This window comes from Nelumbo nucifera, chromosome 4 (genome assembly GCF_055504915.1).
Source record: "Nelumbo nucifera cultivar China Antique chromosome 4, China Antique-T2T, whole genome shotgun sequence".
NCBI lineage: Eukaryota > Viridiplantae > Streptophyta > Magnoliopsida > Proteales > Nelumbonaceae > Nelumbo > Nelumbo nucifera.
The window spans coordinates 32,508,481-32,526,082 of record NC_142652.1 but is presented as its reverse complement, the minus strand read 5'-3'; the positions used below and the strand labels follow the sequence as shown (position 1 = coordinate 32,526,082).

The 17,602-nt window shown below is 37.5% G+C and overlaps 2 protein-coding genes across 2 annotated transcripts in view; both read right to left on the bottom strand.

Moving 5' to 3' along the window:
* Positions 1–2,475: 2,475 nt before the first annotated feature.
* Positions 2,476–4,589, bottom strand: LOC104609950 (FKBP-like peptidyl-prolyl cis-trans isomerase family protein). Its single transcript, XM_010276400.3, has 4 exons — positions 4,141–4,589; positions 3,294–3,338; positions 2,833–3,201; positions 2,476–2,675 (listed from the first exon to the last, which is right to left on the bottom strand). The coding sequence occupies exons 1-3, from the start codon at positions 4,500–4,502 to the stop codon at positions 2,847–2,849; spliced, it is 762 nt and encodes a 253-aa protein (XP_010274702.1). The 5' UTR covers positions 4,503–4,589; the 3' UTR covers positions 2,476–2,675; positions 2,833–2,846.
* A 458-nt stretch (positions 4,590–5,047) lies between these two features.
* The window catches only part of LOC104609949 (putative serine/threonine-protein kinase SIS8), a 72,814-nt gene continuing 60,259 nt past the window's right edge, over positions 5,048–17,602 (bottom strand). Inside the window, exons 8-13 of the mRNA XM_010276398.3 lie at positions 17,419–17,497; positions 17,207–17,305; positions 17,042–17,110; positions 6,699–6,748; positions 6,432–6,608; positions 5,048–5,512 (exon numbers count right to left, since the gene is read on the bottom strand). Coding sequence (XP_010274700.1) covers positions 5,368–5,512; positions 6,432–6,608; positions 6,699–6,748; positions 17,042–17,110; positions 17,207–17,305; positions 17,419–17,497 — 619 coding nt within the window. The 3' untranslated portion in view covers positions 5,048–5,367. The remainder of the gene's footprint in view (positions 5,513–6,431; positions 6,609–6,698; positions 6,749–17,041; positions 17,111–17,206; positions 17,306–17,418; positions 17,498–17,602) is intronic.

The following is a 17,602-nucleotide window of genomic DNA, read 5'->3' as shown; positions in this document are numbered from 1 at the left end:
TAAAATGCGAAAGACGCGAAAAACTTCATTTGGAGCTTCCCGAAATCAGCCCAAAATGAATTTTTCGCATCTTTTCGACATTCCGTCTTTTAACGGCTAAATATTTTGTACGCCAAACGGAAGTAGACCAAAAATCGGTTTTCCCAGCTTGTAAATAAACAAAAGACTATGCAAAAAGATGAACCAAACGCAGCCTAAGTTGGCCAGACAATATATGGCTTATTATCTTTTCATATTGGACCGGTGCAAATAAAATTGCATTGAGTGAAGACAAACCAGACCTAAAGCAAAATAATAGCTTCAAAAGCACGAAGACAAGATTCTTAGCAAGTCTTGACATGTAGAAATTATAGGCGTCCCTCACGTCTGGGTGGTGGGTCCTGGCCCAAACCAACTCTCAAGGTGAAGTTACCACTTATTATTATTATTATTATTATTATTATTATTATTATTATTATTTTTGAATAAGAGAGGATACGGAAATCCCAGCTCGACCTGCTGCTTTTGCCTTGAAATGCCTAAGTTGGGCTTGGGTTGGATCATCTAGGTTAGGATTGGATGTTAGTTGGCCTCTGAAACTGACCCGACCCAATCATTCATATTGATTTTCAGCACAAAAACTTTTTTTTTTTTTTTGAGACCAGAATGTCTGTTAAGGTAAACTTTCCCTCATATTTTCTATTTTGGATTCCCATATGGGTAGGGGTGAGCATTATTTGGTTAAAACCAAAATGCCTAATTGAAAATTTCAGTTTTGGTTTTTGGGTAATTTGGTTCGATTAATTCGGTTTTTAGAAATTTCGGTTTTCAGATTTAGAAATTCGGTTAACCGAAAAAACTGAATTAATTAAAATTCATTAATTAATATGTAATATATAATATACAATATATAACATTTAATATATAATATGCTATATATTTATATATTAATATATTATAATGAAATTAAATTTCATAATATATATATATATATATTATAAGTTATAATATATAATATTATATATATTAATTAAATTCAGTTTTTAACCGAAATAACTGAAAACTGAATCGAAAATTTCAACTCGGTTATTTCGGTTTTATTATAATTTGGTTTCGATTCAATTTTCATTTTTTTTATTTCGGTTTAAAAATTTTAATTTATTCAATTCGGTTTTTAACCGAATAATCCGAATGCTCACCCCTGGGGATCCAGATTAATTGGGTCCAAATATTGTGGACGTAGAACCTACCAATCAGGCCCAGTTATGCCCAATATCATTTTTTTATGGTATTATATATAGCAGTTTGCATAGGGGCTATTTTTTGGTAAAATGGTAAAATCTTGTGCTGGCAAGTGTGAGAATTCAAATTCAAGTCCACTTTGCATAGAAAAGAGTCAAAAGTTAGGACTATATCCAATCTATCCATCCCAAACATTGGGTAATGACCTTCTTAATCATTACATATTACACATTACGAGGGGACTACAGGTGGAGGTAAATCAGGGTGGAGATGCCAAGTGACTATCTCAACTACTGGGTCATCCACATCTAAGATCTAACCAATTGGATACCACATGTAGTACAAAGTGTATATCTTAGAAGCTGTTCTCCATAACGGCTGAAGTTGAAATTGGGTTGATTATCAATTAATGCGTTATTTAATATTGTTTAATTACTTTATCCACTTAAAAACAAATCAACAAGTCATTCAGTTCAACGACCATCCCTTTATTCTATCTCAGTTCATAGAAAAAAAATTCCTCAACTTTCTGTTTCTCTCATAGTTTCTATCAAACCAAACATTGGCTAAACGAATACTTGTTAATGCCTCCACTGCATGAGAGTCCATAATCTTTTGATAACTTTGAAAATTTTATACGCTTAAACATATCCATCCACCATAAAAAGGTATAGAACAAGGGTGGGAGCTCAGAATTTGAAGAGATGAAAGATCGGAAGATTTTAATAAATAACAACATGGTAATGGGGAGCTCATAATGCTTTGTAATTTCTGAAAATTTATGCACCAAGATGTGGCCAAAAGTGGAGTTAGAATGTAAAGAGAAGAGAGATAAGAAGATACTATAAATAATAGCATTAAATACAAACTTATGGAAGAACCGGCTATATATACTAATAAATAAATTGGAGTTTAATGTAATAATTTATTGATGGAAAAAAACACAGTAGGATTAGTCATTATACTACTACATGGAATGGGTAAAAGTGTGATTGAGAAATTAGAATACAGGTAATCAATTACATCTTACTGCTTTTATTTATGGTAATTAGAATTAGAAATAAGGTGGATGGGCAAAAGTATCATTGGGAAATCTGGATGCAGCTAATTGCATCCTGCTGCTTTTCTTATTCATGTTATGGTCTGGATGGTATTTGTTCTACATTTCTACTCACTCGTCTGTGTGATTTACATCATTTATACTCTTGCAGAATTGGAGTGGAAATGAAACCATTTCCATTTACACCAACGATCCAAACAAACAGAGCCTTAATGTTTCCCTACTCCAGTCTGTAATGTTCTAACACCTTGATAACCGAATGAATCAATAGTCCAAAATCATCAATGTTTCTACAAGGTATTAGCTACTGTGTATAAGTTGATCATCGATGCCATTGATGAAGATTTTTTGAAGCATATGTTTATAGATAAGTTTCCTATCATTCCAAATGACTCTGCATTCACATGGCACACTTGTAAGCTACAACTAGAGATTCTAAATCTAAGTAAGTAGTCATGAATTCATGATGATGAATGAATGCAAGTCATGACTCATAAGCATGTGAAATATAATTAATTTTTACTTAAGCAATGCCTATAAACTGTACTTACAAAAACCTTCAATTTCAGGCTGGTGCTATGGAAACTTTATCAACTTCCACAGTATATTCCAAGGTTGAAAATGGGGGTATCTGCACACCTGAGCCTAAGTCTGCACCCTTCTCTCCAAATCCCATACTAGGAGGAATGACCACTCTCCTTTTCCCACCAGCCTTCATAGACCTCAAGACATATTCTATCCCTTCACACATCCCCTTAGTGTATGGTCTTGAACCCATAACCAGGGCCAATGGTTTCTTGTCTCCACCAAATGTGTCGACGAACACTTCTCCACTGCCTTCAACATTCCCCTTAAGATCAATCACAACCAAGTCTCCCGGCCTCGGAGAAGCACCGCCCCCAACTCTCATCTCATAATACCTGATGTATACATAAACAAAAGAAGTGCCATAAAGCAAAAAGGACATCCTACATTTTATGCAGGTCAATGCACATTTCGACACAAAATGTACCTGATGCCATTAGGCAAAACCACCTCTTCTTCCTTCTCTACATCTCTGTAAAAGCAATAAAAGATGCATTTATTTGCACTGCACTTTAATAGCATAAAAGATCATAGGATACAGCTACAAAGTTTCCACACAGTTCCAAATTGGCCAAATTGGCCAAATTGTTCTTCTGTAAATTGAATGAAAAGGTTTCCCAATTTGAGGAATTAGGTAGCTATTTACCAGGCAAGAGTATAAGCATATCTTGCCTTCTGTTCAATTAATGTCTTTGCTCCATCTCTTAGATTCAAACGTCCAATATGGATGGACTGTAAACATAAATCAGAGATATGGCTTCCAGATCCAAATAACAAGATCTTTGGCTGTTTCAAGGTCTTCATCCATCCATTCATCCACTAAAGAAAGTCAAAATCAATGGACAGGAACCAGAGTAGGTGGAGTTAATTACCAACAGCCTATTTGTTATTGGATGGTTTAGAACACTGAATTTTGTTTACAGAACCAAAATTAGCCAAGAAATTTAGAGGTTGGGACACGGATCAGATCGAATTTGGGTTGTTTTAGAATTGGGATTCGCCAATCCAAGCCCAAAAGTGGGGACAGTATGCTACCCAGATCAAGAATTGGCAGCCCTTGTCAACCATACTTTGTTAGTGTCAATGAGAAGGTTAATACGATAGAATGTAGATAGTTTGGGAAGTTATCGACTCAAATTCAAAGAGAAAAGGCGAAAAAAAAATGAAGAGTTTGCTAAAAACTAATAAATCTGTGAACGATTATTCTATGTGTAGACCAAAAATTCTGTAAGTTTGATGATATAGAGACTAGAGAGTGCAACTTGAGAACAGACCTAGTGTTGGCTTCTTGCTGGGAGACTTCAAGGCGGGTTTTGATCTGCTCAGAGAGCACGCCAACAGCGAGGAAACCAGCCCATGCAAGGCCAGCACCAAGTCCGAACCGCCTGGTTAAGGTGGAAGCTATCCAGTCCGTCGACTCGGGGGTTGTAGCAGTGGCAGGTTTGCTGGGCTTTCGTTGCTCCACTTTCAGGGACCCTGGAGGCTGCTGCTCCTGTGACAAGGCTGTACGTGGAGGTGGGTTTGGAGGTTGCGGCGGAGTATTTGGTGGTGGCGGTGATTGTGAAGATGAAGAGAAGTGATGAATTCTTGTAATGGGGTGAGATAGAAAAGGTGGAGATGAAAAGAAAGTAGCCATTGAAGAAACAAATTCAGAATCAGAACAGGAGCCACCCAGCCAGCCACTGACCTAATGTAGATTGTTCTTGTTCAACTTCAACCCAGTGAGTGACAAGCGTCCCCACCTTATCCATATCTATCTTAAATTCTCGTTGTAACTTCGTACGATGCACCACTTGGCTTCAGAAGGGTATTATCGTCAAGTGATGCGCCTGTAATGACCAAATACCCCTTCTAAAAGGGTAACTGGATTTCGGCTCACACTCGCAGTTTCCTGAAGTGGGGAATACATACAACCGTTGGACTGGAATCCAGATTGGACAAGAGATTCCAGAACAACGGTCCCCACTCCTACGGGTCTTCCCCAAGTTCATTTTTTGCCGGGATGGACCGTTGGGGGAGGGCGAGGACTGGAAGGCAATCTCCTTAATGAATATCTATTCCGAGCTGAGAATAATTAATTAGTCTTTGAACAGTTCTTAGTTCATCCCATGTTCTCCAATCTGACCTTATGGCCTGATCTGGATTCTAAGACACTGCACCAAAACCAAGACAACTCAGAAGGAAGATAAATCAACCCAAACCTCGATTGAACAAATTTCCATTGATTACAATCAAATATACAATTTTGACAAGGACCCACAACTAAGCCAAGAATAAAAAAGTGAAAAACAAAGAACAAAGAAAAAAGAGAATTCTACAAGAATTCATTCTATCTTTCCAAAATGGAGTATGTCAATCACAATCTGGCCAATCACTTGCGTCGGCCCCCATATTGCAGGACAATCCTTGCCTTTGTCCTTTGACATTCACTGCTGAGTTGCCACATCAATCAGGCCATAGCTCAATTTAATTCCTACTCGACTCCTTCAGCCTGCTGGGTCTTATGTTCCCTGTGAGGGCTCTCCTTTCTCCTGGACACTGTTAATTGGTGCCCTTGGTCTTGGTACTTGTGAGCTTGTTACAGGCTTTTGCAATGGCTTCAGTGCTGCCATGATCTCTGAAAATGTAGGTCGTTTTTTAGGCTCCCTACAATGTTCAAAGAATGTTAAGAAATCTGTACCATTCAATAAATTTTTGTATGTGCAAAGTAAGGACAAGTACATTCCCCAATATAATGCAGAACATTACATCTCCCCAGTTACCAAGGAAAAGAAATCTAAGAAGCAATAAAAGCTATGAGAAACTTAGGCTAATTTTGAGTAAATGGCATGATCCTTAGTTCTATTCAACCCATATAGTTAGGACAAGGCTTAGATGATGATGATGATGAACATGAGCATGATCCTTAGTTCCAGTGAGAGATTCAAAATTCATTTAGCATTTCAAAGGAGTGGATGAAAGCAAAACGTAGGACCATAGTTTTCAAGGTGCCAAGGCGAGGCTGGGCGTCAAGGGGGTGCCTTGTCGCCTAGTCACCTAGGCGATGGATTTTTTTATATAGAAAACATAGATCCTAGGGTAGTTCCCTAGGTGCCATAGTCATATTTCCTTAATAATTATTCATAATTTTCATAATAAAAGTATAGAGTTCATGTTAAAGTATAGAAAATCAACATATTCATGAGAAGAAAAAAAAGGAAAAGAAAATTCAAAAAATATAGAGGCTGAACCCTTATTTTTGTTATAGTAGTAGTAGTAGAAAATGTGTTAAGTTCTTCCTTACTTATTGGTTCAGGTTTTAAAGTCTTTGAGGGTTTAATACAGCATTTAGCAATGTTTGTATTGATAAAATCTTAATAAATACGAAAATAATAAAAACAAATCAGTATATAAACACACAAAATGAATATTTTAATTTAATAGTGTCTATTTTACAATTATAATGTCAAAAAATAAAGAATAAAAAAGTATTTTACAATACATAGTACAAAACTGCTTGGCGATTAGGCAAGGTGAGCCTCAAAGAGCGCCTTGACAACTATGTGTAGGACATTTGGATACTTACGTTTGCCAGCACCTTTGAATGATATCAGCAACAATTGGATCCATATCATCAGGAATGTCAAGGCGGCGATGCTGAAACCCAACAGCCCCAACAACTTGCATTGGGTTCATTCCTCCCCATGGCTGTTGCAGTGTAGAGAGCTCCCATAATATGACACCAAAGCTATACACATCACACCTGCAAATTTTGGTTAACAGTCTTAGACTTCATACTCAAAATCTATGAAGGAAAAGTTCACTCAACTAGAAAAAAGCAAGCATAACATACTTTTCGTCAGAAGGTTCATTTCTTAACACTTCAGGAGCCATCCACTCAGCCTGAAAAACAGGAAGCACAAAGGAACTCATAAGCTCAGCATATTACAATTTAGGAACGTAATGAAGTCAATAATTATCATCATGAAAAAAGGGGTAGTAGACATTATAGAAATTTTGAATACAACATTACCCCTTTCATGCATGTCAAAGATCAAAGAGATAACCTTAATAACATAAATATAAATCCAATAAAGTAGACTACAAGAACTCCTGAAACTATAAATAATTCCTAGAAGTTAATGGAACAATGCATTTATGACTACATTTATTTCATTAATCCCATAATCTCTTCTGAATAGATAGTCTCCTAGTATGTATTGTTTCCTGATTTTCTTTCCTTTGCATCTTTCAGTTCAGTGTTAGGCACTGAAGCACAGAATAAGATCAGTGTTTTAAAAGGCATGGAAGGCATATGCCTGGAAGCGCACCCCCGGGCGAGGTGCCCCCAAAATGCCCTGAGGCGTATGCCAGAGGCGTTGATGCCTCTGAGGCATATGCCTTGTAAGCATAAGGCTTGGAGCATAAACATTGTAAGCATTCACATTTCAAATGAAATAAATAAATAGTACCTTTGTTGAATAATTTCATCAGAAAGATTAAAATACCTCCTCAATTTAATATATTTTACATCTAGTGATCTACACCTTTTTAGTTTTTATCACTTCATAATTATTCAAATTATGATTTGATATCCTTTGGACTCCATCTGTTAATTAAAATATGGACAAATGAATAGTATTTATTTACAATTCATGTTACTTTTAAAATGAGATTACTTTTCATTGTGTTCTCTTCAAGGGTAAATTGCAATTTTTGATAGCCCTAGGGATAAATGGGCATTTATGACAATAATGACAGTCACAAGGACACTTTACAGCCCCTAAGGATGGACATATAATTACAAAAGCCACCATTTCTTAAAACCCATGCTAGACACTTGGGATTTTCTTGTTTTCCAAATGGAAAAAAGAAAAAGGAGGCTGAGGCAATGGCACTACAGGTATTTTTTTCCCTTTTGGTCCATCTCTCTCACACATGTTCAGGAAGCAGATTCACTTTTCATTTTTTTTTCCTTTTTGTGTCCTCTCTAACCCAAGTACATGTGTGTCTGATGCATACACTTCATCTATGCCTTGATTGACAAAGTGTAAGCCTCACACCACTTAAGCACCTCATAATTGATAGCTGAGGGAGACTCCAATGTAGTGGGCTGGCTGACAAATTCAGAAAGTCTTTTGGGGTTACAGGGATCTTTTGAAGAAAGTTAACTGGCTGACAAGAAATATGGTAGTTAGGTTTCAGTGGGTCAGCAGATCGGCATATGGCTGATTCTCTGGCTAAACAAGGGGTATCAAGGGGTGATCTGTTTTGGGCTACTTTATAATTGTAATTCAGGCTAGTGTTTGTCTACTTGCTTAGTGCTCAGCTTCAAGGTGAGGTAACATCTTGTGCCTACTCTTAGGTTGATTGTACACTTTTTCTATAATTAATAAAATTCCACTGATTTATCAAAAAAAAAGTCTCAGCACATTTTGAAGATGTCTCATCTCAAGGTGTGCCTAGAAGCATATGCTTCATATACATCTAAAAACTGTTTGAGCTTTTGGGTCACATTCATGCAGGATTTAATAATCTTGATCCTAAAGCTATAAACTGCACACTGGGGAATCCCACAAAAAAAAATGTTAAATGTTACAATTCCATTCTCAAGCAAAAGACTTTGCCCATCTTTACATTTTGTCAGCAACCACCTTAATTCTTAATTTTTTTTTTTTTTTTGATCAGTACCACCATAACTTTTTTGAGAGAAGATGGTTCCACCATAACCTTATGAGGACAAGGCACCTATTCTTTTCAGTTTTAACTTTTAAGAAATTGGTGTTCCCCATAGTTTTGGGGAAGGAGAACACACCTAATACATACCCTTAACCCTAAGTACATCTCATTGAAAGCTGACTAATGCTCAACAAGATCCACTTTTTCAAGGTTACAGAAAATGTAAAAAACAAGGATAACCATTAACCTAGTCAAATTCAGCAACCCAACCACCTATCCATTTTATCTCTGAAGATCCAAATATTGTTACAGAGATCTTCCTATTGCCATAAAGAACAGTATGTTTTACATTTCTTCTCTTATTAAATATATCTCTCCTTTTATGTCTTTGAGAATTTTCTTTATCCTTGTCATATTTTATTGTTCCATAATCATCAAGTCATATCTCCCACATTGGATGGAGGAAAGCACCAGAAGAAGACATGGCCACACTTACATTATTGGAAGTCATAGATGGGAGAGAGGAAACTCACAAGTTGGGGAGTTTTTAAGTCAGACTTCAGTATTAGATAAATATGCGAGTAGAAAGGTGCTGAAATAAAAAATCTGTAAAAGAAAAGAATATTTCTTGAAAAAGAAGAGAAGAAAGGAGAAAAGGAAGAGAATGGATTTCAGAGAGAAAAGAGAGCAATAATGCTGGCCGCCCTCTTCACTATTATTTATTTGTTTAGTCTAAAATAATAAAGAGTACAAGGACCAATATGCCCTTATATGGCGGCTAACACATAAAACAGCATAAAACAATTAAAATAACTGCTCAAAAAGGACCCAACAAGAGTGCTGTGGTCCCCACTTCCTATCTAAACAATAAATAATCAAAAAGTACCACTATAGACTACACAATTTGTCTAAAACCTCAAAACTCCCCCTCAAGTTGGGAGTAAATGTCACATATTCCCAACTTGCGTAGATTGTACTCAAGCTTGTTCTTTGCAACCCCTTTAGTGAAGACATCAGCCAATTGTAGTTCAGAGGAGACATAAGGCAAGCAAACTTCTCCAATTGTCACCCTTTCTCTTATGAAGTGGCTATCAACCTCAATGTGTTTAGTCTTGTCATGCTGAATTGGATTGTGGGCAATATTGGTTGCAGCTTGGTTGTCACAATATAACATCATGGGCTCTTCAGCTTTTATTCCAATCTCACTTAGTAGAGATCTTACCCAGAGTAGTTCTGAAACACCATGAGCCATAGATCTATATTCAGCCTCTGCACTTGATCTAGCTACAACTGGTTGTTTTTTAATCTTCCATGAGACCAAGTTTCCTCCCACAAAGGTGCATACCCCTAATGTAGATCTCTTGTCATCTAAGCAACCTGCCCAATTTGCATCTGTTTAGGACTCCATCTTTAAATTTTCATGGTCTAAGAAAAGAATCCCTCTGCCAGGATGCTTCTTCAGGTATGCAAGTATCCTGTCAATGGCTTCCTAGTGTTGAACCCAAGGAGCATGCATATACTGCCTCACAACACTAACAACATAGGAGATGTCAGGACATAGTAGCAGGCCTACCATCCTCTGAAAAACCTTTGCTACAGGTGCAAAGGTTTCTGCATAATCAACTCCATACACTTGTGAAAAACCTTTTGCAACTAGCTGGGCCTTGTACCTCTCCACTGTGCCATTTGCCTTATGTTTCACAGAGAATACCCATTTGCACCCCACAGGTTCCTTTCCCTTAGGAAGATCTACTAGCTCCTACGTGCCATTTTTGTGAAGGGCATTGATCTCCTCCTTCATTGCATTTGTCCACTCAAGAACAAGTAAAGCTTCTACAACACTCTTAGGAAGGGAAGTGCTGTCAATAGCAGAGAGGAAAGCACAGAAAGAGGGTGAAACATTCTCATAGGATAAGAGCCATTAGGTGGTGTGTGGTGCATGACACCTTTCCTCTTAGCAATAGGAAGATCCAGATCACAATATCAATGGGCACAGGGATGTTAATTGGAACAATAGTACCTGGATACAATGATGGATTCAACCCCTGAGAGTTCAATGGCACAGGTTGCACAGCTTCAGGATGCTCTGTGTTTGTTGAACTTTGTTGATCCCAGCCTTGACTTTTGTACTATTGTCTACGAAAGATCCGAAATGGAGGAGGGTCAGGAGGAGAAGGCAACAAAATCTGTCTCTATTTCTCCTCACTTGGACTCTCCCCCTGAGGAGGAGCAGGAAAGAAAGGCACATCTTTAAAGAAAGAAAAATCCATGGATACAAAGTACTTTTTGAAAATAGGGTCAAAGCAACGATAAGCTTTTAGGGAAAGGGGATAGCCAAGGAAAACACAAACAATGGCTATGGGATCTAGCTTCCACGGGTAGGAGATAGATCATGGACAAAATACTTTAGGAAACAATGGAGTTGTAGGGAAGATGAGCTGATGAGGGGGCTTGTACTCCAAGAGACGAGATGGCATTTGACTGATAAGATAAGTCGCAATCATAACAGTATCCACCCAGAACTTTTTGGGAACATTCATGTGTATCAGCAACCCTCGAGCAACCTCTAAGAGATGACGTTCTTTCTCTTTGCAACCCTATTCTGTTGAGGGGTTCCAGCACAAGAACTACGATGAATAGAGCCACAAGTTTCAAAAAATTCTATGAGGTCACCATGAAAATACTCTTTGGCATTGTCTAATTGGAAAGTTCAAATCTCTGCTTGAAATTATGTGTATACCATATGTTGGAAGGCTTTCACAAGTTCAGGAACTTCATCTCGAGAGTGCATAGGGTACACCCACGTATATCGAGAGAAGTCATCAATGAAAGATATGAAGTATTTGAGGCCATTCTCTGTTGGAATATTTACAGGTCCTCAAACATCAGAATACACAATGGAAAAAGAAACATCTAATCTTTTATTACGTAAAGAAAATGAAATTCTACAATGCTTGCTTAGCTGACACACTTAACACTGAAAATCATTAACCGACACAGACTTAAACAATTCTGGAAAAAGAAACATCCGGACTTTTATTATGTAAAGAAAATGAAGTTCTACAATGCTTGCTTGGATGATAAGAGTAAATTTTGGTGCACCCACTGCCAGAAGACACGACACATGAGAGATACATGTTGGGATCTCCATGGAAAACCTAAATGGGCGCAGGATTTGGGTAAGAAGTCAACACCTGATCAGGGCAAGAAACCAAGCCAGCAGAATCAGAAAAAGTATAACTCAGCTAATATGGCGTCGACAGAGACTAGTCCTTTGGTAACTCAAGAGAGGCATCCCAGTTCTGACCCTAAGGAAGAAATTATCAACTCCTTTCGTGAACATTTGGACTTGTACGGTAGGACTCTCAGCCAGATGGATTTTGGTCCTACTCCCTCTACCTCTTTTGCGTCTACATCAGGTAATGCTGCCACTGCCTTCCATGTGTCATCTCATACCATTGATTCTCCTTGGGTTATTGACTCCGGAGCCTCAAACCGCATGACCGGTAAGTCAAATTTATTTTAGACATATAACCTTCTCATTGGGAGAGATAAGGTGAGACTAGCTGATGGTTCTTTTTCTACCATAGTTGGTCGAGGTACCATACCTCTCCCACTTGGCCTTACCCTTCCTAATGTACTGCATGTTCTGAAATTACCTATTAATTTGTTGTCGTCACTTTTTTTCCGTCTTCATGTGTGTTTCAGGATTTGGCCTCGGGGAAGACGATTGGTAGAGGAAGCATGGTGGATGGTCTCTACGTGTTGGAGAATAAAGCTGGTCTTGTGGCTACAGAGTCCATGAAACACAAGGCTGATTGAACTGTTGAAAGGTACAAGGCTAGACTGGTAGCAAGAGGCTTTACACAGGTATATGGAGTGGACTATGTAGAGACTTTTGCTCCAGTAGCCAAAATGAACTCTATCAGGATCCTTCTTTCATTGGCAGCAAATCTTGACTGGGAACTTCACCAATTGGACATCAAAAATGCTTTCTTGAATGGTGACTTGGAAGAGGAAGTGTACATGACCCAACCTCCAGGATTCTGTGCCAAAGGCAGTGAACAAAAGGTGTGCAGGTTAAAAAAATCTTTATATGGGTTGAAACAATCACCTCGGGCTTGGTTTAGTAAGTTCCATTTAACAGTTCAACAGATGGGGTTCAAACAATGCCAGTCAGATCACATTCTATTTGTGAAAAGAGGTGAAGGGAAAATTGCAGCTCTTATTGTGTATGTGGATGACATAGTGATCACAGGAGATTGGGAGGCTAAAATATGGAGACTAAAAAAATCTTAGCTACTCAATTTGAGGTGAAAGATCTAGGCCCCTTACGTTATTTCCTTGGAATTGAAGTTGCCCGCTCTCACAAGGGCATCTTTATTTCCCAACGGAAATAAGTACTAGATCTACTAGAAGATACAGGCAAGTTGGGGGTAAAACCAACTGACTCACCAATTGAATCTAATCATCATCTGGGAGACAGTCAGGGAGAGTTTTTGAAAGATGTGAAGAAGTTCCAAAGACTCGTAGGGAGACTTTTGTATTTTTCTATGACCAGGCCTGATATTGCTTATGCAGTGGGTGTCCTTATTCAGTTCATGCACAATCCTAGGACAACTCACTTTGAAGCTACAGAGAGGATCCTAAGATACCTCAAGAAGTTTCCTGGAGCTGGTTTGTTGTTCTAGAAACACAGTCACTTAAAAGTGGAAGTATATACTGATGCAGATTGGGCAGGAGCAGTCAATGACCGAAAGTCTACCAGTGTATATTGTGCCTTTGTAGGAGGAAACCTGGTCACATGGAGAAGTAAAAAACAAAGTGTGGTGGCTAGATCTAGTGCTGAAGCAGAGTATAGAGCGATGTCTCATGGGGTTGCTGAAATCATGTGGATAAGAAATTTGTTAGGTGAACTGGGTTTTGCAGTGAGCAATCCTATGTCACTCTACTGTGACAATAAAGTTGCCATCAATATTGCTGCTAATCCAGTCCTGCATGATAGGACGAAACACATTGAAGTGGACAAGCATTTTATTAGAGAGAAACTTGTAAATGGAGAAGTGTGTACTTCATATGTCAGCTCAGAAGAACTTGCAGATATCTTCACCAAAGGTCTTCATCATGTGCGGCACAAAGATTTGTGTGACAAGTTGGGCATGATTGACATCTATGCTCCAACTTGAGGGGGAGTGTTGAAATAATTTAGTTGTTGGTGTTAGGGTCTTTTCCCTTCTTATTTATGCCGCCCTATATATATTATAATAAAAGTTGGCGCCACCAGCACTGTTACATTGCCAATCCCTTCTCTTCTCTTCTCCCTTCTCTCTTCTTCTTCTCTTCTATTCTCTTCCTCTTATTTCTGGCTGGACACACTATCAAGAATCTCTTTCTTCTCAGTCGGACCCTTCGACTTTAATCCAACATGTGCAAAGTGTTTTGTAGGTGAACTTTGTAACTGAACCTACTGCCTACTCTCTTCACTGCTTACCATAGCATATGCCTGGGCAAGAGTGACCTCATCCTTGGCCAGAATATTCTGCCTAATAATGTCAAACTCAGGGTTGAGTCCTGTAAGAAAACACCTTGTTTCGTTCCACCAATTTCCTAAAAGTCTACATCCTTTGTACTCTCCCATACAACTGTCTCCATAACATCAATTTCCTGCCATAGAGATTTCAGCACAGAGTAGTAGATTGCCACACTCTTCTCCCCTTGTCTCAGATTTTTCATACCACTCTTCAGCTTATAAGCTCTTGCCACATTCAACTTCTATGAATAGGTTTTTCCGTAACACTGTCCTAGATCTCCTTGGATGAAGGCATCCAAAGATAATGCTGACTTATATGGGGCTGCATAGAGTTGACCAACCATCCAATTATTGTATAGTTCTCCTACATCCATTTCTCAAATGCAAGGTTTGTCTCTATGGGCTTTACCTTACTGACTATGAGATACCCTAATTTACCTCTACTACAGACATAAATCCGTATAGATTGTGCCCAAGCTAGGTAATTGGTTCCATCCAACTTAATTGTTGTTACTCTAGTCAAAACGGAATCTACCGAGCCAAGCCTAGATACTGGCGTCTGCTTGGACTCACTTCCATATTGCTCCATTGATCAAACAAAAAATCAAAAAACTAGATTTCCAGTCTTTATAAACTTACTTTAAGTCAAAACAATACCCGGATACTTGACAACTAGGGTTTCACTGCACTCAATTGTCGGGGAGAAACAGAGAAGATGCAGCCGCTTCTACCAGAGCACTAAGCGCCACACCAAAAGCTTCTCCTTTACCTGTAACTTCAAAACTCTCTAATCGGCTAGGGTTTTGGGCAGAAAAAATACAGCATCACTTCTTGGCAGTCATGATCAAAGGGTGTATGGCAAAAGAGAAAAAAAAAATAAAAAAGAGAAGGGAGAAACTTGCTCTGATACAAAGAAGTAAATCTAACACTGATATAAACTTGATTAAAATTAGAGAGAAAAGTGAAAGAAAGGTAGAAGATAGTAATACAAAGGAAGAAGATGGAGAAAAGAAAAGTTCAATTAATCTCCTCTCTCCCTCTCTAATCCTTTTGTTAATCTTCATTCTCTAAGTTAATTACAAGTATGCCCTTAAGTGGGCGGCCAGCTAAGCATAAACTTAAAATAAACTTATAAAAAGAAGTAACAGGCCCATAAAGACAAGCCCATTAACAAACAAATAAATAACGCACTACAAAAAATTAAAGAATAGATACTAGGGCCCATTCGGCCTGGTCTCTCTACAATAAGCACTAATTGTGTTAATGATTTCCTCACCTAAAACAAGTCTAATTAAAATTAGTCTATATCCAATTCTTTTAATGTTCATAATTTCTTTCTAAATTTTAATCTACTATTTTTTTGGGAGAGAAAAAAATAGTAATGTAGATATTTATCTACTATTATTGCTACTCCATTTCAATTATTTACTTCAACAGTTCTACTATGTATCACATTATGTAGCCATCAACTTTTTAAGTTCTTTTGCCTTCCATTTAGTTCTTTTTATAAGCATGCAATATTAATTCCTCTCCTCTTCACTGTGTTTACTAGGGGTGCAATTGAATCAAGCTCTAACCAAATAGTTCAGGCTCGAGTTCAATTAAGTTTGGTTTGCGCTTGATTCTAATCAAACTTGAATCGAGTTCAAATCTTGGTGTAAGCTCAATTAGTTATTTGAATTTCGAACTCAAGCTCAACCAAGCTATGCATACACACATATGTATATATGTATTATAAAATATAAAAATATATTTTATAATATATAATGAAAAATATTTGTATGTAAAATATATTTCCGTATTTCATATATAATATGAAAATATACTATATATTATAAAAATATATCATATATATTTATAAAATATAAAATTATATTCATTTTCGAGCTTTCAAGCCAAACTGAAGTTCATCAAACATTTAATCAAATCGAGCTCAAAGCGTCAAACCGGAAAATAGAGTTCGAATTGAACTCAAACTCAAGCTCAAACCTAGTAGTATTTTAGTCGAGCCGAGTCAAGACATTTTAAAGTTTATCTTGGCTCGGCTCAGTTACACTCCTAGTGTCTACTAATTCCATAGTCTTTCTTGCTAATGTTCTACATTCCAAGTGGCTAATCGAATTTGTGTTTCTTAGACTAACTTCTTTACCCGCCCTCTAGGGAACACCACAACCAGACGTAGCTATACCGTGCCACTTCTAGGGAACACCCTAGCATACCCTTGCCAAGTTAGTCTAAGGTGTAGTGAATTGCTTCCGGGGAACACCCTAGGATGAGCACAAAAAGACAATCCTGGGTCAATGACCATAGGTTGGTGAGGGTTTTAATGCCAACTGCCAACCTGAATCAACTCTCCTTTATCTAGGCTTGGGACCGACAGTGTAAAGCAAGCTCACACTTGCAAAGTAGTCAAAGAGAGTAAAAAATATATGCAAGTATTATCATCATAATCATTACTATTATTTAATTGGAGCCTACCGCTTGATCACAAGAAACTAGCAAGTTTAGGGCAAGGCTAGGCAATCAAGGATAGGAACATGGAATACATGTAAATGAAAAGAATTAGGTGCAATAAAAGGTAAAAGAAATTAAAATTTGGTTTTAAATTCAGCATAGAACGCAGAATTAAAATAAATGCAATGAAGGAAAACTCATATTGCATGGACAAAAGCCATGTAAACAAACAAGAATCAACTTAAAGAATAGTGACATAATAATAGTTTGAAGTTATAGGAAGACTAATTTGACTTGATAAGGCAGCGTACATGTAAATGAAAAAAGTAAGGTGTAATCAAAGGTAAAAAGAAATTAAAATTTGGTTTTAAATCCAGCATAGAACATAGAATGAAGATAAATGCAATGAAGGAAAACACATATCGAATGGACAAAAACTATGTAAACAAACAAGAATCAACTTAAAGAATAATGTCATAATAATAGTTTGAAGTTATAGGAGGAATGATTTGACTTGCAATAAGGCAGCTTACCGTCCCAGCAGTTGACCTTGAAGAAAGAAATGTATTGTGCTTCATTCTTGACAACCCAAAATCACAAACCTAAGTTAGGATAGCAAGTCAAATCACTTTCAGAAAAATCAGGTAAGAAAAATCATATGTAAAACAGCAATCCAAATGTGAGAAAAGAGTAAATACCTTTACAACCCAATTTTTATCTACAAGAAGATTTGGAGACTTCAAATCACGATGAACAATTACAGGTGTGCAATTGTGTAGATAGTTCATTCCTCGGGCCTGAAAATCCAGTTATAAAAAGGTAGGCAATTATTGCAAGTGAAATCACCAAGTTTACCAAAAAAATTCTATTGATCGGAAATAGTAAAGAGTGAGAAATAGCGAAATCGTACAACATCTAAGGCCATCCTCAAACGCCTCCGTTCATCTAATTGATTGTTAGGCCGGTGAATTAACCTATACAAACTACCTCTGCAAGACATAAGTTATGCTTAAATTTTCCAAAAGACATGAATAAATCCATGTACCAAATAACTAATCTCTCTCAGATAACCATTAACCATTGGAAATTCCTAA

Excerpts from the sequence above, each read along its gene's own strand:
- LOC104609950 (XM_010276400.3), bottom strand. The coding sequence starts at position 4,502 with ATGGCTACTTTCTTTTCATCTCCACCTTTTCTATCTCACCCCATTACA. Across the intron at positions 3,339-4,140 it reads CAGCAAGAAGCCAACACTAG|AGATGTAGAGAAGGAAGAAG; the intron begins GTCTGTTCTCAA and ends TTGCTTTTACAG. Across the intron at positions 3,202-3,293 it reads GTTTTGCCTAATGGCATCAG|GTATTATGAGATGAGAGTTG; the intron begins GTACATTTTGTG and ends TGTATACATCAG.